Source organism: Eptatretus burgeri, chromosome 9, assembly GCF_056783735.1.
Source record: "Eptatretus burgeri isolate ZD-2024b chromosome 9, Ebu_testis_v1, whole genome shotgun sequence".
In the NCBI taxonomy this organism is placed as follows: Eukaryota; Metazoa; Chordata; class Myxini; order Myxiniformes; family Myxinidae; genus Eptatretus; species Eptatretus burgeri.
Window position 1 is genome coordinate 92,760,858 of NC_140969.1, and position 15,000 is coordinate 92,775,857.

General features: G+C 42.3%; 1 protein-coding gene across 6 annotated transcripts in view; it reads right to left on the minus strand.

The window, feature by feature from the left end:
• Positions 1-15,000, minus strand: part of LOC147020621 (nesprin-1-like) — a 464,443-nt gene that overhangs the window by 329,424 nt on the left and 120,019 nt on the right. For all 6 annotated transcript variants that reach the window (XM_085896125.1, XM_085896126.1, XM_085896121.1 and 3 more), the window contains 2 exons: positions 10,918-11,022; positions 10,211-10,408 (listed from right to left, as the gene is read on the minus strand). In XM_085896125.1, the coding sequence (XP_085752251.1) occupies positions 10,211-10,408; positions 10,918-11,022 (303 nt within the window). The remainder of the gene's footprint in view (positions 1-10,210; positions 10,409-10,917; positions 11,023-15,000) is intronic.

Genomic DNA, 15,000 nt, shown 5'->3' on the forward strand with positions numbered 1-15,000 from the left:
TATAAATAGCCTATCACTGACGGTGTAAACCAATGAGCGAGCATCACGATTCCATAAAATCGGGCTTCTCACGAGGCAGCAGTTCCGTGTGACGAGTTAGGAGTGATAATTTACTCGAGTTTCCATTACGCAGGAACGGACAACATCTGACGACTTAGACGAAGTGACGACTTAGAGATGACGACTTACAGAGGGATGACCCTTTATTCAAAGGGATTTTACATGAGATAAATTCGGGACTTTTTGACGCTGCTGACTTAGGCGAAGTGACGAGTTACACGCTGCCGACTTATGCCTAGTCTATTGTGTGTGTATATATATATATATATATATATATATATATATATATATATATATATATATATATATATATATATATATATATATATATATATATATATATATATATATATATATATATATATATATATATATGTAGCCTGGTGTTGGCTCAGTGGTTAGGGTGGTGGCTTGGGATCCGACGGTCCTGAGTTCAAGCCTCGTTGCCCGCTGAATTAATTCACCAGGGGGTTGACTCAGCCTGCCATCCTTCCGAGGTCGGCAAAATGAGTACCAGCTTGCTGGGATGACCGAGTCATTCAAGTATCCTGCGTCAGAGTGGCGACCTGTCCAGGATTGTGCCCAATAGCCAAGGAGACTGCTTCGGCAGCACCAACGCTCTGTACAGAGTATGGTCCCAATGGACATGTATATATATATATATATATATATATATATATATATATATATATATATATATAACCATAATGCAGCATAACATTAAAGTTGTCCCCACTTGTCGCTCCCATCGGGAATGGTGTTTCTCGTGGAATTTGAATTCATGTGAAGGTGACCTTATATCTCCAAATGCTTTTGTCCTACATTTCATACATATGGGCTGTTTCACAGTCATGGTCATTTCTGGTATTTTGTACCCCTGCATGCTAAATAGCTAAATGAGAGGCAGTAGTGTCTCTGTCATTAGGGCCAGTAGTTGGTACTAGTGATGGCACAACTTGGACCACCTTTTATTTGACAAAAAAATGTAAATTTTTGGCAGAATGGCATAAAAATTGCCTTTTTTTTACAAATAGCTGTCTCATTTTCTCCAGGTACGCTGCATTCACAGTGTATAAAGAAATACAGGTAGTCATCGACTTATGACTGCAATTGGTTCCGACCAATCGGTCGTAAGTCGACTTGGTTGTAAGTCGAACAACGTATATTTTACATACAAAAAAAAAATTTTTTTTTTTTGGGCCACTTTACATGGTCGTAAAGTGGTTGTAAAGTCGAACAGTCGTAAGTCGCATAAGTCGTAAGTCGACGACTACCTGTACAAGCAGAAATTGGGACTTTTATTTGTTGTTGCATCAATTTAATACCTCATCTGTACTTTGTCCACAACATATTATTCATTTCAGACTATGAATACTTATTTCAACCTCAATAAATATGTCCCACCGTTCGTCTGTCAAAAAATGTCCTCTCCGGAAATGCATATTGTAGAATATTTTTTTTATATAAATAAAGGGTCTTTTTAAAAGTTTATTATGTGTTTTACAAAATGTGTATATACCTGCACTGATATTATGCTACAAAGTTTGAGTGTAACCAATAACCTTCTATTTGCATGGCCTGCACTGATTGCCTTACATGTGTCCGTCAAAAATGTGTCCTCTCCGGAAACACCTAAACTGCCACGAGTTATAAGGAAACTACTTGCTGGCTATAAATAAACTATATTCATTCAGATGCGCCAAAAATTTGGATTGAAGTATTGTAATTAACAATGTTGGATTTGGAGAAATAAAAATATAAAAATATTGAGTTTGAATTTTTAGTGGTTGTGAGACAAACTTGGTACCCTGATTGTGAAACAGCCCATATACAAGCTCCTTAGTCAAGATTACAGTGCAGAAAAAAAAATGCAGCAAAGTATGGAAAAAGGTACAATGCATGAAAACCAAATCGATTCCATTTTTATTGTCACATGTTCCACAAAGTCCAAAGTGCCATCCAGACCGCAGACAGCATTGCGTCATTCTGACAAGAACTCAGTTGTAGAGAAGGGGCAATACCTGGGCTGTAAAAGTGGGTTAAAAGGAAACTTGTGCATTGCACCATCATCCATCAAGGATTGAAGAAGCCTCTGGAAGCGTCCTTAAAGGCGGTGACACAAAAAGTCTACATTTCGGTGGTGCGTATTTTCAGGACATAACTTAGAAATTACTCACCGATTATGTGACAACAAAACAATCCATTTAAATAAAGGGAAATTGGCCCAACAGTTGTTATTTTCAGCCATGCCGGTGTGAATATGAAAGCATCTTACAAAGGGAATTCAAAAAGTGACAGAAATGGGTTATTCATTGGCACACGAGAACCATGGTTTTCACCGAGTCACTCAAACTTTTGGACATCACTATCAGCTATGATCTTTCCTGGGCAAACCATATTTCTAAGTTGACCCCCAAAACCAGTCGCCGACTGGGCATTCTCCGTCATGCAAAGTCTTTCTTTGGCACCCCTGAACTTCGATCCACCTACAAACTTTTTCACTGCAACTTGATGGAGTACTGCTCTCCCATCTGGGCTGGCGTCCCTGCCTCATACCTTGCTCAGCTTGATGCCGTGAAAACCAAGGCCTTCAAAATCACTGGAATCTCCCACGATGAAGATGTGATATGGTCTTATCACTTTCACATCACAGACAGGTCGGTAGTCTTGCTGTCTTCCACCGCCTCCTTTTTGGTCTTGCACCCTCCGCCCTTTCCATGCTCTGCCCTCACCCCTCTTCACCCCTTCACAGAGATATTCACCCCTCTTCACCCCTCGAAGTCTCTGCCGAGCACAAGTCGTCTGCCTGTAACACCCTTCTGCTTAATTTCCCAAAATCTAGACTCACTGGTCATCTTCACTCATTCGTTCCTCTTTTGTTTCACACCTGTGGAATCAACTTCATCAGTTTCTTCAATCTCACTCCTGTGGAATTTATTTTGGAATTTCTGTGGAATAGAGACAATGTGTAATTTCTCAAGGTAGTGTGTTTGCAATCATCTGAAACCACTTTGGCCTGTTGAAGGACTCAATAAGATGAGTCCACTGAAAGCTTCAGCACTCAAAGTCAACAGCAATGGTTGGCATCATATTACGAGCTTCTTGATCTGTTTAATGGAGATAAAGCAGATTTAATTTGTCATCTGTTAACTAACTCATGAGGAAATGTGGCTTCACCACTGGGATTTGGAAACCAAAGTGGAGTTCATGCAATGGCAACACAAAGGTTTAACACCACCCACAAAAAGATTGTACCCAGCCCTCAGCTGGCATGATTATGGTCCCAAGTTTCCTGAACGCCAAGGAATCCTGTTGATCGACCACATGGAATCATGCCGATTGCTTCAAAAAAAACGACGAGCAGTACAGGGAATATTACATGAGCTTCATGCAAAAATGGTAACTGGCCATCAAAGAATATTGACCAATGACGTACTCCTCTTGCAGGACAACGCGCCTGTGCACAATGCTCGTGTTGCATAGACAACGATGCATGACAGTGGCTTTGAACTGCTGAATCAACCCTTGTACAACAAAGAACTGACCCCAAGAATGCTTTTCGATATTTGATGACACACCTGCACAGCCGCTGACGTGAAATTGACTGAAGGAGCAATCTGAAAATGTCTATTTTCGCTGGCAAACACATTTTGAAGCACAAATGGATTAATTATATTAAAGTCAAGAGTCTCTATATTGAAATATATAACAAGGTTGCTGTGTGTTGAACTATGGTATATGGTTCCTAGAATATTTCTAACGGTCATCATAAAAATATGGATCTCATCCCGCAGAAAGGAAATTATCTCTCTAATAACTAGAACGGCACTCGGTAGAGTGCTGGGTGTGCGCTGCCGCTCGCCACGTTGCCACAGGGTGAATCCCCCTTACCTGTGGCTAATATTTTAAACCACTCATTAGCCACTGTGGCTAATCCATGTTTTAGTGGTTTTTTTTACCAGTTTTAGACGAATTTTGGGTGATTTTAGCACAGAATTCAACCTTCGTTGAGACGGCCGCCATTTTGTATGTTTTGATTATGGGAATCACGCGTGATTTCGTACAAGCTTATATATACTAACTTTAGTAGTTTTAAACTAGTTTCTAGTTAAAAAAAAATCGACCGAAATTACGCATGATTCCCATGATTCTCGTCTCAAATTTTTAAATATTTTTTTTCCCCCGGAATGATTCGGCATGATTCGGCGCTACTCGGCGCTACATGCTTCGTTGGGTCAGTGGTTGCCAGGTGAGTTTTGACACAATCATTAGTAGTACCTGTAGTGGGACGAGTTTGTTTGGATGAGAGAGTTTGTTTGGATGAGTGAGTTTGATGGGTGACTATGGTTGGTTGGATGAGTGAAGTTAATGGGTGAGATTGGTTGTATGAGTGAGTTTGACGTGTGACATTGGTTGGAAGTGCGAGTTTGATGTGTGAGATTGGTTGGATGAGTGAAGTTGTTGGGTGAGATTGGTTGGATGAGTGAAGTTGTTGGGTGAGATTGGTTGGATGAGTGAGTTTGACTGGCATGAGGTTGGTCCAATCCTGGTCCACAACCACCCCCATCCCCCACTACCACCTACTAAAGGCACAACGACCATACCGCCCCCCCCCACACACACACACACACACACACACACACACACACACACACACACACACACACACACACACACACACACACACACACACACACACACACACACACACACACCATCCCTCACAATCACCACCTCCCCTGATGGTCGTTCATTCAACCAATCTCACACGTCAAACTCACTCATCCAACCAATCCGAACAATCCAACTCACTCATCCAACCAACCTCACCCATCAAACTCACACATCCGCCTTAAAATTAACTTGTTATTTCGTATTGCTAAAAAAAAAACTTTTGAATAAAATATGTGGCTATTTCCTTTCTCCTGTGGCTAATCATTCTAAACCTGGTTTAGCCACAGTGGCGAATTCCTTTTGAAAGCCAGAGCACACCCAGGAGTGTATGCCTCTGCCAGGCTGAACAGTTTACGATTTGTATCCCACTGATAAGCCAGATCTGGATCTGTACCTGAACCAAAATCAAATCAGCTCATTCTTGTCACCAACCCAAGTCATCCACCAGGTTTAGTCCAAATCCGCCCATAACCTTTTGACATATCGTGCAACATATCATTTTTGGCCCTATCTCTCAATGGTGAAGAATCACTTAAAAAAAAAAAATTTAATTCTCGTTTTTGGATCCAGATCCGGAACTTCACCAAAATCGAATCAGTTCATCCTTATCACACACCCAACCTGTCCAGCAAGTTTCATCTGAATCCGTCAATAACTTTTTGAGTTATCCTGCTCACAGACAAACAAACAAACAAGCAGTCATAGATTGGTACTTACGAAATCGTCAACTTCACCTCTGACCTTGTTTAATAAAAGCTGTCTCCAGAGAAGGAAGCAACGCAAACCAGAAGTTTCTACGATGATTCTGTACCAAACCATCAAAAATCGTAATGTCGACTGAAGCAAAAATCTCCATTTCTCCATGCAATTATTTAATATTATTTTATCAAAGTCACAAAACCGTAATATTCAGCCATCCACCAACAATCTTGACATAATCTGATGACTTACTGAGTCAGGCATGCGACGATAACCTTTATTGGGATAAAAAATGACTTTTAAACACCATCTTTATCGAAAACACCGTCAGCGCGCACACGCAAAACCTTTACGTGACTCAACGACGTGTATGCTCGAGCGCGCTGCACCACGTGACGAGCCGTGACGCGGCGAGTGAAATATTTTTTATACAATCTTAAAACGTCTCCAAAACATCCGATTTTTACCAGAATTTCGACAACCGAGTGTTAAGCGTCCTAAGCGATCGCAAAAACCGAAGACAAAATTAAAATCGAAGTTAAAACGAACTCGTAACGTTGACCGAAGCAAAAATACTCCATTTCTCCACATTAATTTACGGAATTATGTTTGACCTCACTGTGACCTTGACCTTTGACCAAAATCTAATCAGCGCTAGCCATCACCCTCCTGAATCACGTGGTGTAATTTGACATTGGTAGCTTCTTCCGTTCTCGAGTTATTGTGCCTACAAACAAACACACAAACACACAAACACACATACAAACAAACAAACACACAAACACATAAAGAGAGGATGGAAGTCATCAATATACTTATGAAATCTTTAGATTTCGTAAGTAACAAGCAGTCATAGACTAGTACTTACGAAATCGTCAACTTCACCTCTGACCTTGTCTAATAAAAGCTGTTTCAAGAGAAGGTAGCGCCGCAAAGCAGAAGTTTCTACGATGATGCTGCACCAAACCATCAAAAATCAAATGTTTGACCTCACTGTGACCTTGACCTTTGACCGACTTTGACCAAAATCTAATCAGCGCGAGCCATCACCCTCCTGAATCATGTGGTGTAATTTGACATTGGTAGCTTCTTCCGTTCTCGAGTTATCGTGCCTAAAAACAAACACACCAACACACACACACACACACACACACACACACACACACACACACACACACACACACACACACACACACACACACACACACACACACACACACACACACACATACACACACACACACATACACACACAACAGAAGTCATAAATATACTTACGAAATCTTTAGATTTCGTAAGTAACAAACAAGCAGTCATAGACTGGTACTTACGAAATCATCAACTTGACCTCTGACCTTGTCTAATAAAAGCTGTCTCTAGAGAAGGGAGCGACGCAAACCAGAAGTTTCTATGATGATTCTGTACAAAACCATCAAAAATCAAATGTTTGACCTCACTGTGACCTTGACCTTTGACCGATTTTGACCAAAATCTAATCAGCGCGAGCCATCACGCTCCTGAATCACGTGGTGCAATTTGACAATGGTAGCTTCTTCCTTTCTCGAGTTATAACTTTTTTTTGGATGTTTGACCTCACTGTGACCTTGACCTTTGAGCTATTTTGACCAAAATCTAATCAGCACTACCATCATCCTCCTGAATCACGAGGTGTAATTTGACATTGGTCGCTTCTTCCTTTCTCGAGTTATCGTGCCTACAAGCAAACACACAAACACACAAACAGAGGACGGAAGTCATAAATATACTTACGAAATCTAAAGATTTCGTAAGTAACAAATTTTGATGCAGGAGGAGGCCATTTGGCCCTTCAAAGCCTGCCCTATTATGACCAACTTATGGTTGTTTGTCCCTGCACCATCCTTTTAAATGCTGATCGTCAAGCAAGGAAGCAGCATGTACCATTGTTACTTACGAAATCTTTATGATGACTTCCCTCATCTGTTTGTGTGTTTGTGTGTTTGTGTGTGTGTTTTTGTGTGTGTGTTTTTGTTTGTAGGCACGATAACTCGAGAACGGAAGAAGCTACCAATGTCAAATTACACCACGTGATTCAGGAGGGTGATGGCTAGCGCTGATTAGATTTTGGTCAAAGTCGGTCAAAGGTCAAGGTCACAGTGAGGTCAAATTTTGATTTTTGATGGTTTGGTACAGAATCATTGTAGAAACTTCTGGTTTGCGTCGCTACCTTCCCTTGAGACAGCTTTTATTAGACAAGGTCAGAGGTGAAGTTGACGATTTCGTAAGTACCAGTCTATGACTGCTTGTTTAAACTCTTTGGTTTGACTCATTCGAACTGTCGATCTCCCAGTCTGAGAGCAGATGCTCTAACCATTACACCACTGAGTGTGGTCAAAATTATATTATTATTATTATTATTATTATTAAACAATGTCAATAATGCTTCTGAATTATACAATGCAACTAAAATAATGCATATAACCTTATAATTGTTTGTAAAACAGCTTTACAAGTAAACTGCTCTTGTTTTTCATCAATACATAGCCATTTAACTCTTATGCCAATTTCACTTAACAGCAGTTAGTATCCTCGTGTTCCAACACTGACCTCCCATTTAAATTGCCCTAACAGAACTGCACAACTCATAAAGCAAACATTACAAAAGGTGTGAACATTTGCAGCATCATACTTGATTAAAATAGACAAACTCTGCTTTCAACATTTAACCATGTAAAAAACAAAAAATGCTGAAATTCTCACCCTAAAAGCTTCCATTACAATACTTTCATTGTATTATCCATATTTTGATTTGTTCTGCTGGGAAAATTGAGTTTTTAACAGCTTGCTCATTCGGGTCGACATTAAAATGGGAAAAACAGCCACACAATGACATCAGAGCGAAGAATCGAGTCATCGCTGGATAAGATCCCTTACAATTATGTGAGGGTATGATGTTATTGCCATATAGTTTTTGAGTACAACATAAGGAGGTTTGGGCTGACAGGGTTTTCTAGAGGTGTGCACACTCACCTCTTCACCGTCTCACCTGGGTTCAAATCTTGACCCAGCTGGAAACTGTTATCCCAGTGGATCACATGCAGGACGATTCATCAATGTGTGTGCCGTCCCTTGGATGGACGTTAAAATGGGTGTCCCCGTCTGCCAGCATTAGTTTGTGGACGTTAAAGATCCCATGGTGTCCTTCGTGGAGTTGGCAAGCTTTCGCTAGCACCATGAACAAATTCCAAATTCTTGCCTGAATTACTGATGGGAAGGCAATGGCAAACCATCCAGTTTAACCCTTACCAAGGAAACTGCTTTGACAGCATCAACACTGCAAAGAGGATGGTACATCAACAACAATTGGGTTGGAATTATTTGAATTAAATTTTATATGAGCAAAGATTTTTGCATATATAGAGCATCAGTTCTGTTGAAGCAGATTATTGGTTCAGGTTACAATTCTGGATGGGTCACCATTCCAACACAAGAAGGCAGGGCAATAATTTGGAATTTGTTCAGGGTGCCGGCGATAGCTCACCTACTCTTCGTGAAGGACACCGTGGAATATTTATGGTCCACCAAATAATTCCGGCAGGTGAGACGTCCAGTTTAACGTCCATCCGAGGGACGGCACACATGTTGATGCATCGGCCTGCATGTTAAATACCAGGATGACAGTTTATATCTGGGTCGAGATTCAAACCCAGGCGATAAAGCTCATAGCTAAGAAAATAAGGAATAAATAATTGGTCCATCTTGCCCATGTTCCGTCCCCATATTGTAGCTAAATAAATAAGCAGGAGGATAAATACATAACGTCCTTAGATATAATGTTGGGGTTGGTCCGTTTGTGTTCACGTAAAAACCTCTGCATCATGATGGATGGAGGCTGAGCTCAAATCCCATATAAGATGCATTTGATCATGGTCAACTAATATCCTTTTTTTTGCATCCAAAATCGAGGTTCATGAAAGAGTGAGGTGGCAAAGAGTAAAAATGCCGTGCACCGATAGTGGGGCAGTGGTGCAACAGTTGAATACAACAAACAATTAAGGGAATAAACAAAGAAGAAAAAGGAGAAAGAGGAGGGTGGAACACACAGCAACCAGCAAGTAAGAGGGTTGAAAGTAAGGTTAGTGGGGGGAGATTGTCGTTCAGGATGGTGAATGACAGGAGATGGTGGTGCACCGCTCGCAGTAATCCCTGGAAAGAAGGGTGTGATTAAACCCTCTCCGGAAGACAGTTCCACAAACCAGAGAAAAGATAAGCAAAAGTGTAGAGGGTGGAAAGCTTGAATTTAAGGGGTTAAGTCAGAAAGGTAGTTAGTGGAAGAACGCGCATCCTGGAGGAGCGTACGAGGGCAGGAGGACTGAGAGAGAGCAGAGGGAGTTAGATCAGTGGAGAGTCAGTAAAGAACAGAGACCACAGACATGTCTGCCATATGAGAGCAACAGGCCTTGTGCATCGGCTCTATCCCGGGAGACAGTCATTGCAAATAAAATTAACATAAAGCGTGTACCGTGTCTTTAGATTTCTATGTCGTCAATACAATTTATGAACAAGCTCAACTATGAGCCTCAGATTAAATATATAAATATGGAATATGAATAAAACACAAATGAAAAATACAGGGAGAATGAGGCCAACAAACATAATACGATGTACGCTCAGCATACCGAGCCGTTCCTTAAACAAACCTGACTGCTGCGGATTTGAAATTTTATTTACATCCAGGCAACGAGCATTGAGCATTGCAGAGGGGGGGGGAAAATATTTGAAAACCCTCGACCGTTACCAGATCTTGCCGTGTTTCCCAGGAGCTCAACAGTCGTTTATTCACAACATCGAGTTGCTCTTTCTGCTCCAGCTTGTCTTCCATGTCCTCCTCACTTAAAGCTGACTTGTTGGCCAGCACTTGTAGCTTGGCAGCAGCTGCCTTGAGAAGTTCCAGGTCAGAAAGGGAGCGAGTCACAGGCCGTCCCCTCCGCTGGACCTGGAAAGCAGCACCCATAAGCTGTGTGTTTACCTGCAACGACCCTTTGAGGCCTTCATGATTAATCTCACAGAGTTAAAAAATAAATAGCACAGTTTATATTTTAAAAAGAGAAATTGGGTAGATAACTCTACTGTTATACTGAAGCTGGATGAGTAAACAAAGAGGAGACCAAAAAAAAGAAAAAAAACAGCACAAGTCTCACCTGTTATCACACAGTACAGGTGTACAGTTAGCTGGGACCTCATTAAAAGAGAGCAATTATCTCTAAGCAGAGCAATCCAACAGCAATTTTGAAACTATTCACATGAGAAAATAAATTGTTGATCACAGCTGGATGTTCCAAACATTAAAGTCAAGATTTATCATTGCACATTTGTTCAGCTCATACGGGCCAGGTATATTCATTCGCAGGATACATGTTGATGTTCATATTAGAGGGAAACTTCATCATGCCAAGAACTTGGATGGAGAATACATGCAATGGCTTGATCCAATAATTTGCTTACCAGACATGGAGACTCAGTGCCTGCAGAATGGTCTACATCTTCCCCGGATTCCTCCATCACTGGAGAGAGCCAGCGGCGATAGTAGGACGTCATGTGCGAAGATCCCTGTGATACAAAGACAACCACTGGATGCAGAAAGGAAACCAGATGATTGTACCATCCACTCTGATGCACTCTAGCCGGGAAATCTGAAGTGTGACTTCACTACAATCTGCTCAGACTTGCCCTTGCCTATTGGAACGTGAGCATACGTCTCAAATACATATCGACCAAGTTAAATATGAAACAGATGTGAATTTGTGTGCATGCTAAGAGAGTTTCTCACAAATGCAATTGAAGATGCACAATGCAAAACAAACATAATCAGCGAATATATATCGTATTGCATATTCTTCTGAACAAGATACCATATCCGTTTGACAATAGATATGGTTTCATGCGGCATGCACGCTCTGCAGGGAGATCAGTTCATGTCGATCTGCATTTTATATACACCATGCTACCCGAGCACAGTCACAAAGCGTCTCCGTTGGCGGGAATTAAGGGAGTGGACACCTGCCATGGTGAGAAGGAAATAGCGTGCGCACCGGGCACCTGCACATACACGGCACCTGCACGTACACGGCAAGGGCCGGGCCTTACTGGCGAATCGCTGCAGCGCTCATAAAACAGCAGATCCTCTTCCTCGTCGGACGAGAGGCCCGCTTCGACTTCCTCGCTCAGTGTGGCCATTTCCGCCTGTGCAAGTGTCTGAGGTCCTGCCGCCGCCGCCGCACGCGTTGCCATATCTTCCTCAACGCCTTCTCCTTCGGTCTTATCTGTCTTACGCACGCACACGGTCCGTGCAGTGCCAGAGCATGCTGCAGCGGTGCGCGCAAAGTCAGCGCCTCGGGCTTTGGCCAACGTGCCTCCGCCGCACGTGCTGGTGCTCTCCAATGGCTTAGCATTCAAAAGGGCGCCCACCAGGGAGGGAAAACGAACGGCACAAAGGCTGGCGGTGGCTGTGTCCCCTTGAGCGCCTGCACCGTGTGCTCCCGGCCCGCCCCCTCGTCATCCTCTCCTCTCCCCTTTCCGCCGAACCACCAAAGAGCAGCTATGCCTTCCCCACAGAGCCTACGGGGCCTCCTCTCGAGCTCACATTATCTTGTTAGGGTGGGTGGTGGAAGGTTTTTGTTTTCTTCTGACGAATGCGGCTAGTGAGGGTTTCTTTAGCAACCGAGCAAAGAGCTTTTCACGTTCTGTGTGGAAGGTAGTGGATATGAGAAGGGGGTTGGGGAGGAGAATAGAGTGGAGCAAAGGGCTGGGGGTTGGGGGAGGAGGGTAGGGTGGAGCAGCGGAGAGGGGATCAGGCACGTTATGGCGGGAACAACGGTTTGCACTCCGCGATGCTCAGCCCCGCTTTTGTTTTCCTGCCATCTGTTGAATATCCAGCTCGTCGGCGATCAGGATGAGGAGAGTTCATCGTCGGAACATAAACAAGTATGGGACCATGGTTACATTTCACACGAGGATCATCCAACTCGTGGTATTAACACAATCAAATGGTCGGGTTGTAACAAATTCACAATGCAAATCGAACGGACCATGATGGGTTGTGCAAACCATATACAAATTGTATACCCATTGTGTAATCATATCCCTAAGGCTGGTGTTGACTTGACGGTTAAGGTGGCTGCCTTAAGATCTTAGGGTCTTCAGTTTGAACGACTGCTGATCCGTTTAAATAACACCAGGTGGGTTGCCTCGGCCTGTCATCCTTCCGAGGTCAGCAAAATGAGTACCAGCTTGCTGGAAACAAGGGGCATTGCATCAGCGGCACAGCCATGCCCCCCCCCCAAATGATGCAACCAGCAGCTACAGGCTGTATACAAAATAATAATAAAATAATCATATCCCTAGCTATTAAACTGTTTAACCTGGGTTCAAATCTTGTGCCAACTACAAACTCACCCTGGCATTTCACAGGCATGGCAAGGCATCGATGCGTGTGCCATCCGTTGGATGGATGTTAATCTGGGTGTCCCATCTGCTCACATTAGTTGGTGGACATTAAAGATCCAACTGCCTCCTTTGAGAAGAGTATGCAAGTTATGGCCGGCAGTCTGACTAAATTACACATTCCTGCTTGGACAGCAGATAGCAAGTGGTTTGGTCTTCTTGGGGGTTCCTTGAGACCAGATTATACCCGTTTGCGATCTGTGCAGTAGCCTCTGCACGATAAACATCGTGACCAGGTGGTTCACTTCGGATAAGAAGGACAACCAATACACATAATCACAGCCTGGTGGCCACCTTATTGTCAGCTGGGAGGCCCTTTCAAGCTCAACAGTCCACATGCTTCAAAAAATTACTTTACGAGAGGAAAAGGTACGTGTAAAAATATGGTAAGTTTGTTGCACGTATTATACAAAGCAACGACAGAATGAAGATCCCCAAATTATTTTTTGAAAACAACAAAAGGATTTCAACAAAAATGGAATGTTGATCAAGCTGTATCGACCTTGGAGAATTCTGAAAAATGAATTCACATCGGCTTCGACGTATAAACAAGGCAATGCCAAAATGCGGGTTAAACGCAAAGTATCTTTTTCATCAGTAAACAAAGCAAAAACCGCTATTATTATTATTATTATTATTATTATTATTATTATTATTATTATTATTGTTATTATTACTACATCATAATAACACACCCTCTTAATGCCATGCAGCAGAGGGAATTACGACATGGCCAAGGAGGGCATCCCACATTCTTCCTTGTGACTTTGCACTCAAAATAAATAAACAAATAAATAAACAAATAAAAATGTCAACTAATTGAATGCTGAAATAAATAAGCAAAAACAGTCTTAACTGCACAGAAGTCTTGCTTTGTTGGCAAATATGATGAGTTCCCTTTGCAAGGAACTTCAATGCAGGAGGCAGCCATGAGGCCCATCAAAGCCTGCAGATTTATTACCAACCTACAGTTGTCAGTCCATGCTCTATTCTTTTAAATGCTGAGCACCAAGCAAGGGGGTCACACGTAACATTGTTTAAAGCCTTTGGTATGACTGCAACCGGGGGTTCAAACTGCCGACCTCCCAGATTCAGAGCAGATGCTCTAAGCATTACACCAACGAGGCTGCTGAATAAGAGCAATTTGCAGCGAATGTAAGAGCTTCTGGCAGATACCCTGATTTATTGTTCAAATTATTTCTCTCGGTTAACTCCCAGTTCCGGGTTTTTCTGGTTTGGGCCTGAGTGCATTGGAGGTTAGCTCGTGCAGTGGCCTCCTTGCAGTTCATCAAAGCTAGGTTTTTTCGCAGATTTGTCGTGTCTTTCTGGTCTCATTTCATCCTTGTGTTGTTGGTTGTGTTTTTGTCCAATTTTCCATGTTTTACCATACCTTGCTAAGTAAGGCGTGTTGTCAAATTTGTGTCCCTGTGAGTGTCTGGCCTCCTTCCCACCTCCAGAGCTAATGGGCATGGCAATTCTGCTTCTCCCCTGACACATATCTCATTCCACTTTCTTTACCCAGGTGTTCTCCTTCTACATAATGTCTATGTTCTCCTCTTTACCCACTCAACTCTATACGATTTCCCCCTCCTCACTTAAAAAAAACAAAAAATACTCCAAAATAAATCACAAACTGCCTGTTATTTCCTTCATTCATTCGTTCTTTATTCCTCACAATATGGGACTTTCAGAATGACAAACGAGGCTTTCACACATGCGCCATGTGTGCATTTTCAGTGACTCGCTTCTGCAAACGCAGGCACTTTTAACCTGGCAGTGCTGGGGGAAAATCTGCTAGACAAAGTCTTTTAACATAATCTTCAGTGTTTAAATGAAAGTGGCAATTTCTAATGGGTTAAGCATAATTGGTGTGTTACTGGATGCAAATCGGACTCGGTAAAACAAATAATATATATTTATAACAGCCCCACAGGTCCCACTCCCCCCATGATTAATAGTAAATATCATCATTTTAAAAGTTGATTTTAAACATACCATGTGAAATCACAAGCTCCATACCTTCCTATTGGTGTTCAGAAGCACCTGAACCAGATACAGTGTCTCCCTCAAGGAAGTCTACCTGGT